This window comes from Crinia signifera, chromosome 9, assembly GCF_055691185.1.
Source record: "Crinia signifera chromosome 9, ASM5569118v1, whole genome shotgun sequence".
Classification (NCBI taxonomy): domain Eukaryota; kingdom Metazoa; phylum Chordata; class Amphibia; order Anura; family Myobatrachidae; genus Crinia; species Crinia signifera.
In genome coordinates, this window is record NC_139225.1 from 83,510,872 (window position 1) to 83,528,234 (window position 17,363).

General features: G+C 41.1%; 1 protein-coding gene across 4 annotated transcripts in view; it reads left to right on the forward strand.

Moving 5' to 3' along the window:
- The window catches only part of GRIA3 (glutamate ionotropic receptor AMPA type subunit 3), a 325,345-nt gene that overhangs the window by 72,606 nt on the left and 235,376 nt on the right, over positions 1–17,363 (forward strand). For all 4 annotated transcript variants that reach the window (XR_014460708.1, XM_083159318.1, XM_083159317.1 and 1 more), the window contains exon 3: positions 16,095–16,334. Coding sequence is in view for 3 of the 4 variants with exons in the window: in XM_083159318.1 (XP_083015444.1) it covers positions 16,095–16,334 (240 nt within the window). In the remaining variant the exon portion in view is untranslated. The remainder of the gene's footprint in view (positions 1–16,094; positions 16,335–17,363) is intronic.

The following is a 17,363-nucleotide window of genomic DNA, read 5'->3' on the forward strand; positions in this document are numbered from 1 at the left end:
ATAGATCCACTACCATACAGGACTCCTTTAAGCCCTGGTTTACAAAGCTAATATAAAATGTTGGTGGTATAGACAATTGATGGATAAGGGGCTAATACAGCATGAATCGAAGAGGAATTTGTGACAGAAATTGTGTAGGGATTGTAAACGTAATTCGCTCTCAGTTTGAATTACAGGAAGCCAGTGTTTGTGGGTGGTAACGTGCAGTGCACATGTCAGGAAAACCACTGGCGTGCCCAGGCATTTTTTAGTACAATCTCTGATGTCAGTGCTGACCACTTTTAGCCTGTCTCAATTGCAGATTATTGGCAGTTTAAGAGCTACTCAGATTTGTACAGACATAAAATCCTTTTGATGGTTCAGGAATTGCATATGGATTTGCGAGTGGTTAACGTTCCATTCACAATTCTCTCGCAGTTTTGCAAGGGTATTTTCTCTTTCTCTCTGGGCGGTGGCTTACTCCTTGCAGAGAGTAATATTAGGAATTTATTTAGTGAGAAATAGTGGTAGGACTGGTTTTCTATGGTCACCACTGTGAGTAAAAACTTTCTATCACCATTATTTATCATTGAACTTTCACCAAGACAGCTGAGTGCTTCAGTGATACTGGTCAGTGGTCAGAGCCAATGCTGATGTGCCACCATTTCTATCTATTTATTTTAAGGTATTTATTACATTTTAACATAATTAAACTCTATATGTATGAATACATTAAAGAGAAACAGTACTTCCGATAACATGCAGTCTATGTTCCATCAAACATGGCCCAATTGAAGATTCATTGTTAGATTCCTTCTTACTTTCTGCCATACACTTGTGCACACTAGCACTTATCCTGCAATAATGCTTCCCTTAGCAAAAAGTTGTTAATGCCATGTGAAGATATTTTTAACCTAAAGGGCCAAACTCCAAAAGCTCTGCTTTTTGGAGCTTAATACTGTACATAGGGTCAGACTAAAGTCTCCATTAAGAATAATGAGGACTGCAGCCTGCATGCTAATTAGCCTTTTGCAGGAAACTTCTGTGATATATCTTGCAGTAAACTAATGCTGCATACTGCAGCCCCAATACTTGAAATCATTCGGAAACTGAAGGTTCAGCATAATGTAACAAAACAAAGGACTTTTCTACACAGACCCCGGTATGTGGGAATGTGCGCATTCCATGATCCTTGTTACATAGAATCCCTGTGACATTTCTGCTATGGGGTCATTCAGGTAGGCTCGGTAAGCAGCAAAATGTGCTGATTACTGAGCGCTGAAATACTGTCTGCTGGGTGAGCCCCCCGCCGCCATGTGATGGTCTACCCCAGCATGCGAATGGATGTGTATGCAGGCATGTATGAATAAAATATCATTCGATGGCCGCTGACCATCGAATGATTGCAGATAAGTCAGTCTCATCTGATTATTATCTGGGCCGGAGATGGGCAAACTGGGACGGCCGCTGATATCCTGTGATGACTGCTGCCCGCCCCGAGCAGGCAACGACCTTCCTGCCATAAAATGATGGCTCACAACAAGCCAACCTGAATCACTCCCAAAGAGTGAAGTTAATTCATCATTCAAATTTCTGTTCAATGCCATTATCTCCTGACTTTGTAACAGCAATCAGAAGACACCATACGTATGTCCAGTCCACCATACGTATGTCCAGGTGTTATATAGAATGTACAATTCAGAGGAATTAGAGCCAATTATTATGATTTTTCATATGAACTCTAATTGCACTAGATCACTTCTTATTGCTTACTGCCATACTTAATTTAGCACATGTATAACTAAACAAAGCTCTGAAATGCTGTGTTATTTATTTACATAAATGACCTTTCTATGGACGTCACCATAGAATATTAATAATGCTTCAGGTTTACAATGTAAATGGCAAGATGAGAGCTGAGATAATTAGTTCTTTTATCTCCTCCTTAAAAAGCAAAGGTTTTTTTATTTGCCCTTAAATTGCACATTGAAATCAAATTGGCACCCTGTGGAGTGCTCCGAACAGACAGCAGCCATTCATTAGGAAAGTCATTTTTAAATACTGTAGTGTTTGTCATTTGCTTGATTTTATATAGAAATTGCCTAGAATATATGTGTTATATCATTAGTAATTACTAAAAACATTTAAACCTCTATTGCACACAAGGAGTTAATCACACAATGTGTTTTTTTATCGTTTTGGGGAAGATGTACTAAGCCCTGGAGAGTGATAAGTGGAGAGAGATAAAGTATAGCTAAGAAGCTCCTAACTACCATGGTACAAGTTGGGTTTGAAAAGTGTCAATTAGGTGTTAATTGGCTGGTACTTAAGGGTCGATTCAGGATCACTCGTAGTGATGGGGCTCGCCCATGGGAATAGCCAGCGTTTTAAGGGCGTCTCCATGAGAATGCTGGGCTTTTTCATAGGTATGCTGTCAGGCCGATGCCTGCCAGGGGCGGACGGCTGATGTCACATGACATCAGCCGCCCACCCTGTCTCCGTTCCAGCTAAAGCAATGTTTGCTGCTTACCAAACCAACATGAATTAGAGCCTTAATCTCTCTCCACGTCATAACTCTCCAAGGCTTATTACATCTGACCATGGGCCAGATGTACAATATTATAGCAGCACTTAATGTGCCGCTATAACACTTCCTGCTTCTCCTCATTAACGAGGTGAAGCATGAAGGGACATTGACAAGAGGTATTAACATCTTTTCTAACGAAGCGGGGTAGTCCAAACCCCCCCCCCCCTCCCCCCTCCAGCATTGTCCCCCTAAGGAGACAGCACATCAGCTCACACTGATGCCCTGTCTCCTTCCCCCCCAGCCAGCTGTCCTGGGAATTTGTGAGATCTTGGTACTCATGTGAGTTCTCCAGCACAGCCAAGAGCCAGCAGCAAAAACAGCGCTGTCCCTGATAGGGCCTCATCACCCTGCAGCTGACAGAACATTTGCCCTGCATATTGGCCTGCTATCATTTAGATAGCAGAGCCAAGATGGACAGGTGTGCATAGCATACTGCGTACAGATACAGCATGCAGCGGTGGTCACAGGTCCTTTAATAACTGTTTCCTGCATATAGGATTTCAGATGTAGGCGGATACATGCCCTTCAAAAAATGGTTGTGACAGACCTGTGTTTTTGTCACTACTCCCAAATACTACCCTCCTATGCTCGCTGACTTTCAATCACTTGTAAACAAAGCTTCACCTTGGCTTGTGCACAGTGTGACCATGGCACATGTGTAGTTGCATAATAAACAGTCAATCTAAATATCATTACTTACATCTTTGAATCAGGACACTATGGCCCTTATTCTGGTTGAGTTGGACGGCTGTGTGTTTGGTCAGGCGGCCGATGTTTTGTGTTTGCGCATGTGCAGAGGCGTTCCCATGAAAACGCTGGGCGTATGTATGGTAATCCAGCCATGACGCATGTGTGGGGGGTGTACAGCTGACATAGCCAGATGCCAGCTGCCCGCCCATATCCCTGCTTTCACACGGAGAAATTTCTGAGTGGTCTAGAGCACTCAGAGCTGTCTGACCACTCAGTCCATCATTCGATGGTCGGCGACCATCGGAGGATGGGAGACGTTCCCACATTTTTTCACATGAAACATCCACTCGCGGTCCGTTCGCACGGCGTCTTACCGCAATCGGACGGTGTGAGCGATCCGTACTTAAGAACATTCGGTGGCCGTCCGAAAATATGCGTCCGTCTGAGCCAACTAGAATAAGGGCATATAAGTGAACTAAGAAAAAGGAAAAAGTTGCACAATAGAGGAAAAGGTAGCAAAGTAGGGGTACAGTAAAAGCACACAATTCAGGTTAATCAGCCAAAAGACAGGTCCAATGGGAGTGATCTGAGCTATGCATCATTATGCTTCTTTTTTCCAAAATTTAGGAAAATTAGCACAGTGGAACAAAAAGTACAAAGTTGCAGGAAACCTTCAGTACAGTATACAGTTTGTATAAAACAGGAAAAGACAGGTCTGATAGGGGTGACCCACACTGTGTACCATTATGCTTCATCTGTAGCTTTATATAAATTTATTTTAGACCAAAAAAACTAACCCTAAGTACCTAATACACTATTTGCGACCTAAGACACAGAAAATTGAAATGAAAACTGGATGAAAAGTGAGCAGCACAGGATTGGCACCAGACATTTTATGCCACACGGTGCAAAATGGATAATTGTATGAGGAAGGTTCACTGGTGTAACAAAGGTGTGGCGAGCAGGGTACTTGCCCTGGGTGCTGGTGCAGGGTGCACTGGTATATTAGGACCCACACTGTCATTTTTTTTGTAGTTTCTTTTCCCATAGCTCCAATAAACAATTGAGTGAACTGCATTTTCTAGCTGGTAATGAATTGATTCAGTGGCTGTGAACTCTAATATATGGTTTGCTCTAAGTAATGGTTTCTATACAGGGCCGGCACCACCACTAGGCAAGTCTAGGCATTTGCCTAGGGCGCTGGCCACTGGAGGGCGGCATTTCGCCCCCCATGCCACGGGTACCTGTTGTGCCGTCTGGGGAGGAAGGGGTGTCTATTTCAGAATCTGACAGAAACCCGCGCGGGTACCTGTCCTGCGACGCTTTCTGTATAAACCTGGCGGCGGCGGCGGCGGGGGTCCCTGCAGTGAATAATAAATAGCAAGCTCTATCCGGCGGCACGGGAAGTGCTTCTATTTTGAAAACACTGGCCGCACGCTGATTCAGCCAATCAGCGTGCGGCCAGTGTTTATTCAAAATAGAAGCACTTCCCGCGCCGCTGTATAGAGCTTGTTATTTATTATTCACTGCAGTGCAGGGACCCCCGCCGCCGCCGCCAGGTTTATACACAAAGCGTCGCAGGACAGGTACCCGCGCGGGCTCCTGTCAGATTCCGGAATAGACACCCCTTCCTCCCCAGAAGGCGCAACAGGTACCCCCCCCCCCCCACACACACACACACACACACACCATGGCACTGGGGCGCCCCCACCCCGACTCGCCTGGGGCGCTCCTGTGCCTTGCGCCGGCCCTGTTTCTATAAAGAAATTGGGGTGGGGATGTGCTCAACTGTGTGATTGAATAATGTGTAGAGTATGAATGAAACAAATTAACTGGATATATTTTTGTGTTGTTATTATTATTATTATTATTATTATTATTATTATTATTATTATTGTTAAGAAGAAGAAGACATTGTTTATTGAAGTAATGGAGCAATTGCGTGTGTGCAATGACATTGTATATATGAGTACCCATGTATAATGTATAATCCAATCACCTTTTCACTGTGGGGTAATACTTTCTTTAAATGGATTATCTTTTTGTAAGCTATTCATCTGATCATTAACCATACGTTCCCCTACTAGGTAGTATGCTATGCACATCTGTAGTGAGGGATAAGAACCAGGGGATGGAGCAGTATATAAGCAGCATCCTTCATGTACACTCATCAATGACCGGTAATGGGTAACACTCTGAAAGTGCAGTATAATGCAGAATATTTCCTTTGTTCAAAAAAGTTCTGCTGTTGCTGCTAATCCTGTCTTCTGAAGACAGCAGAGTGCGGAGATGAGACGTGTTGCATGTATGTGTTAGCAGGTTTGAATTTACAGGTTAGGCACCCCTAGGCACAAAAGTAATGACTGACTACCGTTTGTCCAATTTTGTTAGTTTCATTGGTTGTTTATAATTCCTCATTTAAGGACATAGCCAATGTAAACTAATACATTACATAATAGAATACTAAAGAAAACTAATACTTATGACTTTTTTAAATTATGTACACATAGTGCATGTCATCCATGTACTCTGCTTTCTAAATGACATATGCTACAGTACAGTGGTAATATGTAGCAATTACTGTGCTTAATGGGACAGCTGATGCTAAGCTGGTTACCTGGTAGTGTAAGGGTATCCCACAACCCCCTGAGGAAGAACTACATTTTACCGATATGCATTGAGACGCAATTCCAGGGCCAGTGCTAGGGTGTTCGGTGTCCCCCTGCAAACTAAAAATTTGCGCCCTCAATGCCTGCTGAAGGCGCACAATGAAAAAAACACGTAATGGGCTTAGAAGCAGCAATACCATATGTAGATATGTAGAAATTTTGGTGCCCTGTGTTAGAAAACAAATTGATACCCCCACACACACACATACACCAAAACCAGTGATGGTGCGCGCCTCAGGCGCGCGTCAAAATTTACACAGTAAATCCTATTATACATGATTGCCACACACCGTAGTGCCCATAACACATTGACACACACCATAATTCCTATTGCATGTTATAACCCACTGTAATGCCTATTACACATTATGCCACAACCGTAATGCCTATTGCTTTTTATAACACACGCCATAATGCCTAATACACATTATACCACACACCGTAATGCAGGTTATATATTATGCCACATAAGTGGCGCTTACCTACATGCTCATTGCCAGGAGTTACATGCTCGTTGCCAGGGGCTTCTTGCTCAAATACAGAGGTTAAATGCTCCTTACTAGGGGTTTCATGCTCGTTGCCATGGAGTTACCATTAAATGCTTATATGGTAAATGTAGATAGCAGTTTTGGCAGTACTGGGGCAAGGGGGGGGTTAGGGTCAGGCAATATATATATATATATATGCGGCCCGACGCGTTTCGTCCCTTAGGACTTCATCAGGGGAAATGAATCAATCCAACAAGAAGGTTTCTCCTACACAGTTTGTGAATGGAGGTATATCCTCTAACCATAGTTCATAGATAAAGTGGCAGTATTCAATATGATGTTCTTCTGTCCACTGTGGACAGAAGAACATCATATTGAATACTGCCACTTTATCTATGAACTTATCTGCCACTATCTGGCTTGAGAGACCACTTTTCACCTAATCGGTAGCCTTAAAAGTTTCGTATAGACCACCTTCTTATGGTTAGAGGATATACCTCCATTCACAAACTGTGTAGGAGAAACCTTCTTGTTGGATTGATTCATTGCCCCTGATGAAGTCCTAAGGGACGAAACGCGTCGGGCCGCGGATCTGCATTGTATGTGGCACTTTTGGAAAATCTGAAACTGTGAAATAAAACCTTATTGCTGGATTAACCGCCAATAAATGTATACTTGTTTTTACAAATTTCCATTGATTTATTGTATGTACAGCCACTTAGTGGTATTTTTAGTATAGCGCACCCCTATTCTCTCTTTCTATCTCTTCCCCACCGGTGCCTTTACTAACAGCGAGGTACTATAGACGTGCTGCTCTCCTAAGCGCATTATTGGGGTCCCTATTCTCTCTCTCTATATATATATAGGAAAACAGACAGGCTGCGCTTAGGGTGGCCAATCCCGGGATCGGGATCGGCGGGATCCCGGGATTAGGCCCCAAAATTGCCGGGATTCTAATCCCGGGATTGGAGCTTCCAATCCCGGGATTTCGGGATTAGATTAGTCTAATGCTGGGCAGCGTCTGAGCACTCGCTCAGACGCTGCCTGGTTGCTTCGTTCTGTCCCCGATCATGCACAGCTCAGACGCGCAGCGTGATGTGGTCAGAGGTCACGCTGCGCGTCATACTGTGCAGCCAGTAAAGTCCCCCGCACCGCCGCTCCCTACTACCGGATGCTCTTCGCCGCTGCCTGTGACTAGAGACTCCCTGCCGCTGTGACTGTGTGTGGCCGGGAGAGGTCGGGCAGCGAGCGAGTTGTGACACCGGATGTGTAGCGCTGCAGCCTGCGCAGCGTGACCCATTGGTCACGCTGCGCAGGCTGCAGTACTGAACCCGCTCGCCGCCCGACTTCTCCCGGCTGCACAGTCCAGTGACATACCGGCGCGTCACACCAGCAGCCTGCTTCCATTCTGCTGCTGCCTGCCCCTCTCAAAAGTAAGGCAATGTGGGAGAGAGGGGGGTGGTTTATTTAATGCCCAGTGATTTTCCTCCCCAAAAATGGCATGTGGATGCGCATATAGTGCTTGTCTGCAGCTAGCTCCCAAGTAGGGATGCCAATCCCGGGATCCCAGGAATCCCGGGATTGAACATTTTTCAATCCCGAATCCCGGGATTGAAAAAATGCTCCGGGATTGGCATCCCTAGCTACGCTAGTCCTAATGCCCATACACGTTACAATTATTGTATACAATATCGCATCTCATAGCATATCGGTTTTGCGATGAGATCTAGTACAAAAAGTATGTGCTGCACATACTTTTTGTACTAGATCTCATCTCATCTGATCTCATCACAAAACCGATATGCTATGAGATGCGATATTGTATACAATATTGTATACAATATTTGTAACGTGTATGAACACCTTAGAGATGTTTTCAAATCACACTGTTAGTACGGTGCAGCTTTTCCAATAAACCGATCCCACGGATAGAATTTTGTATGCAAAAGAATAAGAGATAGCGCACAATGAGCAGTATATTCAGATAAAATTTATAAAGAAATAGCAGCTCACGTACATATTAGGTAAAAGATAAACAGCTTGCCAGCATGTATACACAAGGATCAGCAGGTGGATGTCTCCTCTCAAAACAACGCTGAAGCCGCAAAGCCTCTGACGTCCCATCAAACAGACTCCCAGCTGCAAGTATGTCACAGCAGAAACACGCCCGACTGGTTTCGTCTCGTCTGGACTTCGTCGACCCCCGTGGCTAGGGGGCGTGACATCTGATGTGAGTGCAATGCTGGATCCTTCCATAATAACAGGAGCCTTGTACTGCATGTCCTGTTACTGAAGAGGAGTGGTTACTTCTCAGCCGGTGACAACCTGGTGCAGCCTGTAGCACTACACCTCACTTCTGACACCAGCAGGAGAATGGTGATACTGGTGAAATGAACAGCTGAAAATAATGAATACCACTTGATATTTGCCAAAACAATACCATTCAATGTCAGTAACTGAGAGCCAAAAATATTTAAGGAACTCCATTTAGGAAGAGCTTAAATTCTACCGTATGGATATTGAAATTTTACTTATGGAATTTCAATATCAAAATATGCTATAATATAATAAAAGTAGGACTACTTTCATAAGAGTTATTCTGTAAGGGGGTTTAAACTTTGGAGTTTTATATGTTTCCCTGTTCTGGGCTGATTAACCATGAATGATCGTCTTTGTAGATATCCCCAGGGGGAACAAAGTAGAATATTGTGAGAAAAATGATTCATTTTTGTATGTATGTGTATATGCAGCTGCAGCCTCTGTCAGTTCTGGAATCCTTGAGGGGGCCTTCTGCAAGCCCATTTCATAGCTTTCCAGTTTTCAAGAGCCACAGAAGTATATGCCTCAAGCTCTGTAACTATTGTTCCATACGTGCTCTGTATTCTACCCAAAAAAGCATTACAGCCTTTAAAACTACAGCAATGACAGATGATCAAAAGCGGTCCCCATTTATTATAAAGATTTGATTCAAATGCAGCATGAATGAAAATATATGAAAACATAAGTTCCATCTAAGAAAGTCATATACTGTAGTGGTGTTTCCATTGATTAGCATTTAGTGTGCATTGTCATATCTCTTTTAGGAAAATAATAATTGTATGCATCAAAATGCAAAGATACCATATCTGTTATATCATTCTACTGAATGTAGGAACTGTAGTAGATGTGTTCATGTTAGTACTGTATATAAAGACTTGCACAAATCACATACACCTTAGGTCTAGGCGGGCCAAACAACCGTCTTTCATAACATATTCGCGGTCGCACCGCTAATAACTTTCACATTTGTGTGTAACTCCGGGGTAGATTTAATAAACGTGGTTGAAGTGATAAAGTGTCTGTTTTTTTTATCAGCGGCCAATTAGCTCCTAACTGTAATTTTTCAAAGCAAGCCTGTAACTTCACAGTTAGGAGCTGATTGACCGGTGATAAAAACCAGACACTTTGGGGCAGATTTATTAAGCTTGGAGAAGAGATAAACTGGAGATAAAGCAGAGAAAAGGTAAAAGGAGATAAAGCACCAGCCAATCATCTGTGTTTGAAAAAGACAGTTGGGAGTTGATTGGCTGGTGCTTTATCTCCTTTTACCTTTTCTCCGCTTTTTATCCAGTTTATCTCTTCTCCAAGCTTAATAAATCTGACCCTTTATCACTTCACCGAGCTTAATAAATCTGCCCCTCAATCACAGATCTTTGAAAAAAGGTCCCCATCAGGGGAGGCTCCAGAGGTGGGGCTGCACAGTTCCCAATTCAAATATGGGAGCCACACCCACTGCCACCAACTGCCATTCCAAACGGACTTAATGCCAGTTGGTGTTGGATAAGGGATACTCAATCTGTACTGTACATTATGTTGCAAAATGTAACCAATTACTTTGCTACATAATGTACAGAAATTTGCACATTATGGTCTCTGGTGCACTGTAAGTGGCTTTATATGTGGCTACGATGGAGCTTAGTCACAATATATAGATAGTAAGTACAATGCATTAAGTGTGTCAGAGCATTACTGTTGCAGCAGATATTTTGCACCATACTGTATGGTGTAAATATATTAGGTGTAGGTGAAGACACATCTGTCACTTAACAATATATCCTATGTATCTACCTAATCATCATCTCACTAGCTTCAAATATATAAAACACATTTCTTTTAATAGGAAATAAATGTATGGCTGTGTAGCCTACTTTAAAAAGCACAATATCTTGTATCACATTAAACTGAAGCAAACAGCATAATTAGTGAGGCAAATTCGTTCTGATTAAGGGCCTGATTCAGAGGTGGAGGGCTGATGTGCAAATTTGCGACCCATTGATTGACTGTGTATGCGTACAGATCATAGCACGCATGCACGAGCCAAAATAGCAACACAAATTGGCGAAAATATCTCATAGCAATCCCCTCCCAATTTTTGGGGATGGTAACCTGCCATTTTCTGGGAGTGTCAGAAAAAATGCAGGCGTGCCCAGGAAGGGATTGTGGTATCAGCACCGGTTGAACCCTCCATGAGAGATTCTTTTGTCGCAGAGGGGTCAGACTTACTCAAATTTGCACAGACTGGGAAAATCATTCGATGATGAGTGAATTACTTACATCTAAAGATGGAGCGCATGTTATCCTTGCAGGGGCTGGCGTTCGGATCGCCAACCGCCAGCCCCCACCAGAGTTGGATGAGTGCACCTCCACTTCTAAAAGAGCTCCCCCCAGGTCCCCGCCGCCTCACCGCAGGTCCCCGGTGTGGACCACCACCTCCCCGCTCCCCCCCCAACCCTGCCCGTCTCCCTGAAGCAGAGATGGGCAGAGTTTGCGTTGCCCGCTGCATGGTAACTGGGATGTGCATGCATCCCAGTCAGATGGAGCACCAGCTCGCCAGCAGGGGCAATTTGGCGAGCCTCGGTGCTGGCTGAGAGGCACTCCATCTGTAGATGTGCAACATAATACTGGATTGCTAAATTTTTACAATTCATTCACAGATTTGCACAGGGTGGGTTTTCACTCTGTCTGGATGGCAGGCAACCACTCTGAGTCATCTGCAAATTTGCAGATAAACGATTAGGTCTGTATTAGGTCCTAAGTCTGTACTCAAATGCAGAATTTAGGGAAGAGTGTACAGAACACTTTCAAAACAGCAGTCATTTTTCATCCACAATTATGGATAAGCTGAATAATCAACCCTTTGATTTTTTCTTGTATTATTAATAGGCACTGCACTTATATTGAGACCACACACACACACACATATATATATATATATATATATAGACCTCCTCATCTAGCCCTTTAATATGATTAAGTGAGTAATAGGATTACTCTGCTAATCCCCTACTGTATTGTTTTATGTATTGTATTGCTGCAGAGAACAATAGGATAGCCATGGCTAGCCACGGTGAGTCGTGACCTAAGGAAGATAGTTGAGAGGGGCTCCATCTGTATGCAGTGATATTGACCTGTTAGTTGTTATTACAGATGATATCACCACATACAGTGTATGGTCACTTAAGCTATTGTACTATGATGATGTTAAGGATGATGATGGAGCAGTTGATTAATGAGTCATACTGTATGCAAGCACTTATAATCAGTGAGCTGTAATAGCTTCTCATTCATTTTCATTACAAAGTCAATGAAATTTCTGTTACATCCCTTGAAATATATATATAGGTATAGAATCACAGTTTCTGGAAACCAGATCTCCTGAAAGTTTTAAATGCCATAAAAGAAAACAGATAATATATTGCTGCTGTATAAGTTTGCCCCCTGAGTATATCTTCCTGCACTTTCTGGGACGATCTCTGTTAAACAAATTTTGCTTGAGCTATTCATCGAAATATGGTGGTAATTTAGCTAATGTGGATTGTGTTTGTCATACAAAAATGACTTAAATTAAAATATTTCAGATTATACCTGTACTGTAATAGCAACATTGTAATGTACGTATATATCATAGGCTGATGTCCTTAAACAGTTGTTCTCAACCGATAGCAGATCATGTTTTCAGGGCTCAGGACTTTTAATATAATTATAGACTATCGTAAATAATATGATATTCTATACAAGATTCCTGTTGTGTAATATTCAATGTTTTAAATTGCACAAAAATTGAATTTATGTAGATTAAAAGTGTATACAAGTATATTTATACTAACAAGCATGTTATTGGTTTAGCAAATTAAAATTGATATCTTCACTTCAATCATCACCCCAGTGTCACCAAGTAATTTATATTGTGTGCTTGCATGTCTCCATAGTCCACATCATTAGATTGTGTTAATAGGATTTTTTTCCATTCCTTCTCTTAATCATAGAAGCAAAATGTTTAACAATGATGGTTTTGAGGGGACAAAAGCGTGAGAGAACACATCAGAGAAGTTATTGATGAGACAGTGTTTGTTTTAAATTGCTTAGATGACCTTGAATGAACTTGAGGCCAAGCACAAAAAGATTTATTAGCTGTCCAATTACATCTCAATCCTCAACCATCCGCTGCACGTCTATATGGTGTGTATGTACAGTTTGTCCTTGTTGCTGCCACAAACATGCCAAGAACCCAATTTAAGCCTCTTTAATCTGTGATCTGGAAAAAGGAAAATTTAGAAAACAAAGTTTCACCTGGTCAGATGTGCCAAAATCTATTTTTGTAATCCGGGGACTAGGAATAACTCCACATTAGTCCTGGCAAGCATCATAAAGAGAAATGTAACAATCTCAGTAGATTAATTCTTCTTCTTGCTTTTCCACATTAGAAGGATTATGGGCTCAGCCTTTATTATAGGGTTATTTTATGAATATGGGGCAGTACGGATGGTGTAATGGTTAGCATTACTGCCTCACAGCACTGAGGTCATGGGTTCTATTCCCACCATTGCTGTGCAGAGTTTGTATATTCTCCCCGTACTTGCGTGGGTTTCCTCTGGGTACTCCAATTTCCTTCCACAATCCAAAAATGTACTGGTAGGTTATTTGGCTCCTAACAAAAAAAAGTAACCCTAGAATGTCTTTGTGTGCGTGTACATGTGGTATCGAATATAAAATGTAAGCTCCATTGGGGTAGGGACTGATGTGAATGTTCTGTAAAGCGCTGCGGAATATGTGTGCGCTATATATATATATATATATATAATTGTTAATAAATAAATAATATGCCCATGGGTTCCCAAATAATTTTGCATTGTTTATGCAGAGAACTCTACAAACTTAAAATTTTACCCAATTAAAACTTGATATAAAACAAGAAAAAACATGTTTGTTTTATTAGTTTCACATCTAAGCCTATCTTTTACTGTAACATATTTATTGTTGCTTAGTGAGTTATTATTTCTCCTACTATCTGCGTTGCTAGTATCATCTTCTAACTGATATCATTTGATATTTACTGACAAATTCACTAGCCCAAAGGCATAAAGCTACCCTTTTTATTGCAAACCTTAACCAAGGCTTTTATAACAGCATTGCTACAATGGGACTGCCATGGGTATTATAACTATTATTGTTGCAGTTATTAGGAATAGAATCACGTAGCTAGACAGTTTCAGGAGTGCAAAATAGCTTCCTCTCTAAAACAAGTGAGAGGGGAACAAATTGTAAAATGCAAGATGGATTTTGTCCAATTCTCTTGTTTGGAAAGTACATTTCCAAGCTCACAGAGAAACTGATGCTGAGTCGGGTGCATATAGAATGTAATTTACATCAACGCATCAATATGGAAAAAGGCCCTTATTCTGGTTCACTTGGCAAATGCCTTCTCAAATGGACAACCATGTGCACTGCAAGGGGGGGGGGGGGCAGATGTAACATGTGCAGAGAGAGTTACAGTACATTTGGGTGAGTTATTTTGTTTCTGTGTAGGGAAAATACTGACTGCTTTATTTTTACAATATGAAATACCTGTAGCTCTCACTTTGAAGTAAAACCCAGCTCAAATCTAACTCTCTATGCACAAGTTACATCTCATCCCCCTGCAGTGCACATGGTTTTGTTAATTTGAGAAGGAATTTGCCATTGCGGGTGAACCAGAATAAGGGGCAAAGTGTAGTAGTTACACTATTATGCTAAGACACGGGAATTGCAGCGGTTCCAAATGTGTCTGATTTTTGTCAGTTATATGTCAAATACAGTCCAACCCAGCTTTTTAAATAATATACCTCTATAATACAGAAGATACAACTGTCTTGTCTCTGAAAAAGAAAATGTGAAATCATGCAGCAACTAATATTTCCACGTGCAGTGATAAAATTCCAAACTGGTTAGGTAACTGTATGGATTTTATAGGCATACATACGCCTCTGCGTCCAAGCTTTGTCAGTTTAGAGTTAGCCAAAATAAAGCAGGCATGCCTTATTATACTCAGTCTCTGTTCATCTTTGTCTGTCCTTTGCATTCCCCTTTCATCTCCCCACTCTCAAGCTGTCATTAATGTCCTTTGAGCAAACATGTATATGCTAATACATTATTGCCCTTATTCAGATCTGATCACAGTACACATTTGTTCTCAAAATGGGCAAAACCATGTGCACTGCAGGTGGGGCAGATGTAACATATGCAGTGAGAGTTAAATTTGGGTAGGGTGTGTTTAAACTGAAATCTAAATTGCAGTGTAAAAATAATGCAGCCAGTATTTCCCCTGCATAGAAACAAAATATCTCACACAAATCTAACTCTCTTTATACAGGTTACATCTGCCCCACCAGCAGTGCACATGGTTTTGCCCATTATGAGAACAAATTTGTACTGCGATCAGATCTGAATAAGGGCCAATGTGTATGGCCACTTTCTGCCCATACACAGAGCCAATATTCCTATATAAGGCTATGCAAACTGGCCTAAATCCAACTCAGAATTAGATCGTTATCTTTTGGACATACAGTATGTGACTTATGTTAATGGCACAATCAAACCTTCAGTACAGTAGTTTACATAAAACATGCTCCCCACAACTAATCCAAGAACATCAGGAGCGCATAATGTTCATAAATTATAAGAATAAACATAACCAGATTTTGCTGGGTCAACAATCCATCAGCATCTAAATTTGTTTGTGCACAGTATGGCTCAGCTATACTTCTGTGAATCAGAGATTGAATTGTCAGCCTTTACCAGAGTTTTTGTAGATCATGCTGGTAATTGACAAGATTCTGCAGATTGCACATATTTTAACTATGTACCATACAAATGTCTCATTATAAAATCTAAATCAAATAAGGTCCACAGTCAAAATAATATCAGATACAGAAATTAATATTTAATAGAGACATTTAAATGTAATAATAATCATAGAGGTCATTTAAACCTGCATAGTGAGCTAGATTTGGAACTTTGGCATATACAAATTTACATGATAATAAGTGAAGATTAAATACAGTAAATGTCATCATTTGTAAGTATATTAGAAAGAAAACACGGTAGTATATCGTAGATTACAAAAACATAATAAACTGAAAATAAATCATTAAAATGCAATAACTGTTTTTGCTACTAATATTGAACCTTTGCAGCAAAATTTAATAAAAGTTCATTTAAACATAAAAAGGCTCAATGTAGAGTTTTAATCACCAAGAGTTATCATGCATTACTGTATCTTAACATGTAGTCACTGAGTTACTTGAATTATTTACAATGAATCATTTTATTGAAATGTGTTTTGTTACCTTTCTGTCACTTATTGACTATGCATTTGTCTTTCAGTTTGTTCACAGTTTTCCCGTGGTGTCTATGCCATCTTTGGATTCTACGATCAAATGTCCATGAACACTCTCACATCATTTTGTGGTGCCCTTCACACCTCATTTATCACGCCAAGCTTCCCAACAGACGCCGATGTACAGTTCGTCATTCAAATGCGACCGGCACTAAAAGGACCCATTCTATCTCTGCTCAGTGATTATGACTGGCAAAAATTTGTTTACCTATATGACACTGAACGAGGTAAGGAACCATTTAAATATTCTAACTATGAATTCTGAAAAGTAAAATTTCTGAGACAAGCATCATGGTCTATATACCACCAAACAAGATGATATAATTGTAAAAAAAAAAAAAACCTTATATGTTTGCACACATGGATTTTTTTGAAAGACCATATATGCCTGAAATTAGGATAGCAGAACTGTAAGGAGGGAAAGGATGTAGATTGTTTAATAACTTTTCTTAAATCAATTCAAATTTGTAATGAAAGCTCAAATGCAATTACATATTGATACAGTTGGCCATGCTTGCCACCAAACAGGTCTGCCACTATTGAAAAAGTAGAAAAAATTACTGAGCAGAATGTTGCGGCAGACATTGTACAGCGACACATAAAGTTAAATCACGGTACAGATGGTATAATGGTTAACATTCCTGCCTTACAGCACTGAGGTCATGTGTTAGATTCCCACCATGGCCCTAACTGTGCGGAGTTTGTATATTATCCCCGTACTTGCGTGGGTTTCCTCCGGGTACTCCGGTTTCCTCCCACAATCCAAATATATACTTGTAGGCTAATTGGCTCCCAACAAAAATGAACCCTAGAATGTATGTGTGCGTGTACATGTGGTAGGGAATATAGATTGTAAGCTCCACCGGGCAGGGACTGATGTGATTGTTCAAATATTCTCTGTAAAGCGCTGCGGAATACAGTATGTGTGCGCTATATAAGGAACTGTTAATAAATAAATATTCACAGGTTATAATGGTGAACTATTGTATCAGGGAACACAACAGTGTTTTTATCATTGTAGTACTTAGAGTTTAATTTTTTTTATAGGAGCACAAGAACAAATAGGCCATTTAGCTGTCACACTCAGACCGAGGGCCATCATTCCTTTCACCTCTTGGCCAATTAGCTTCATCCATCGCAAGTCGGGAGCCCCTGATATGATACAAATGTGTTCTGTGCACCAGAGAGTGCAAATGATGCATTCACTATACAGATGATTGATCTGAAGGGAGGTGTCGCATGGACGCTTTTTATGC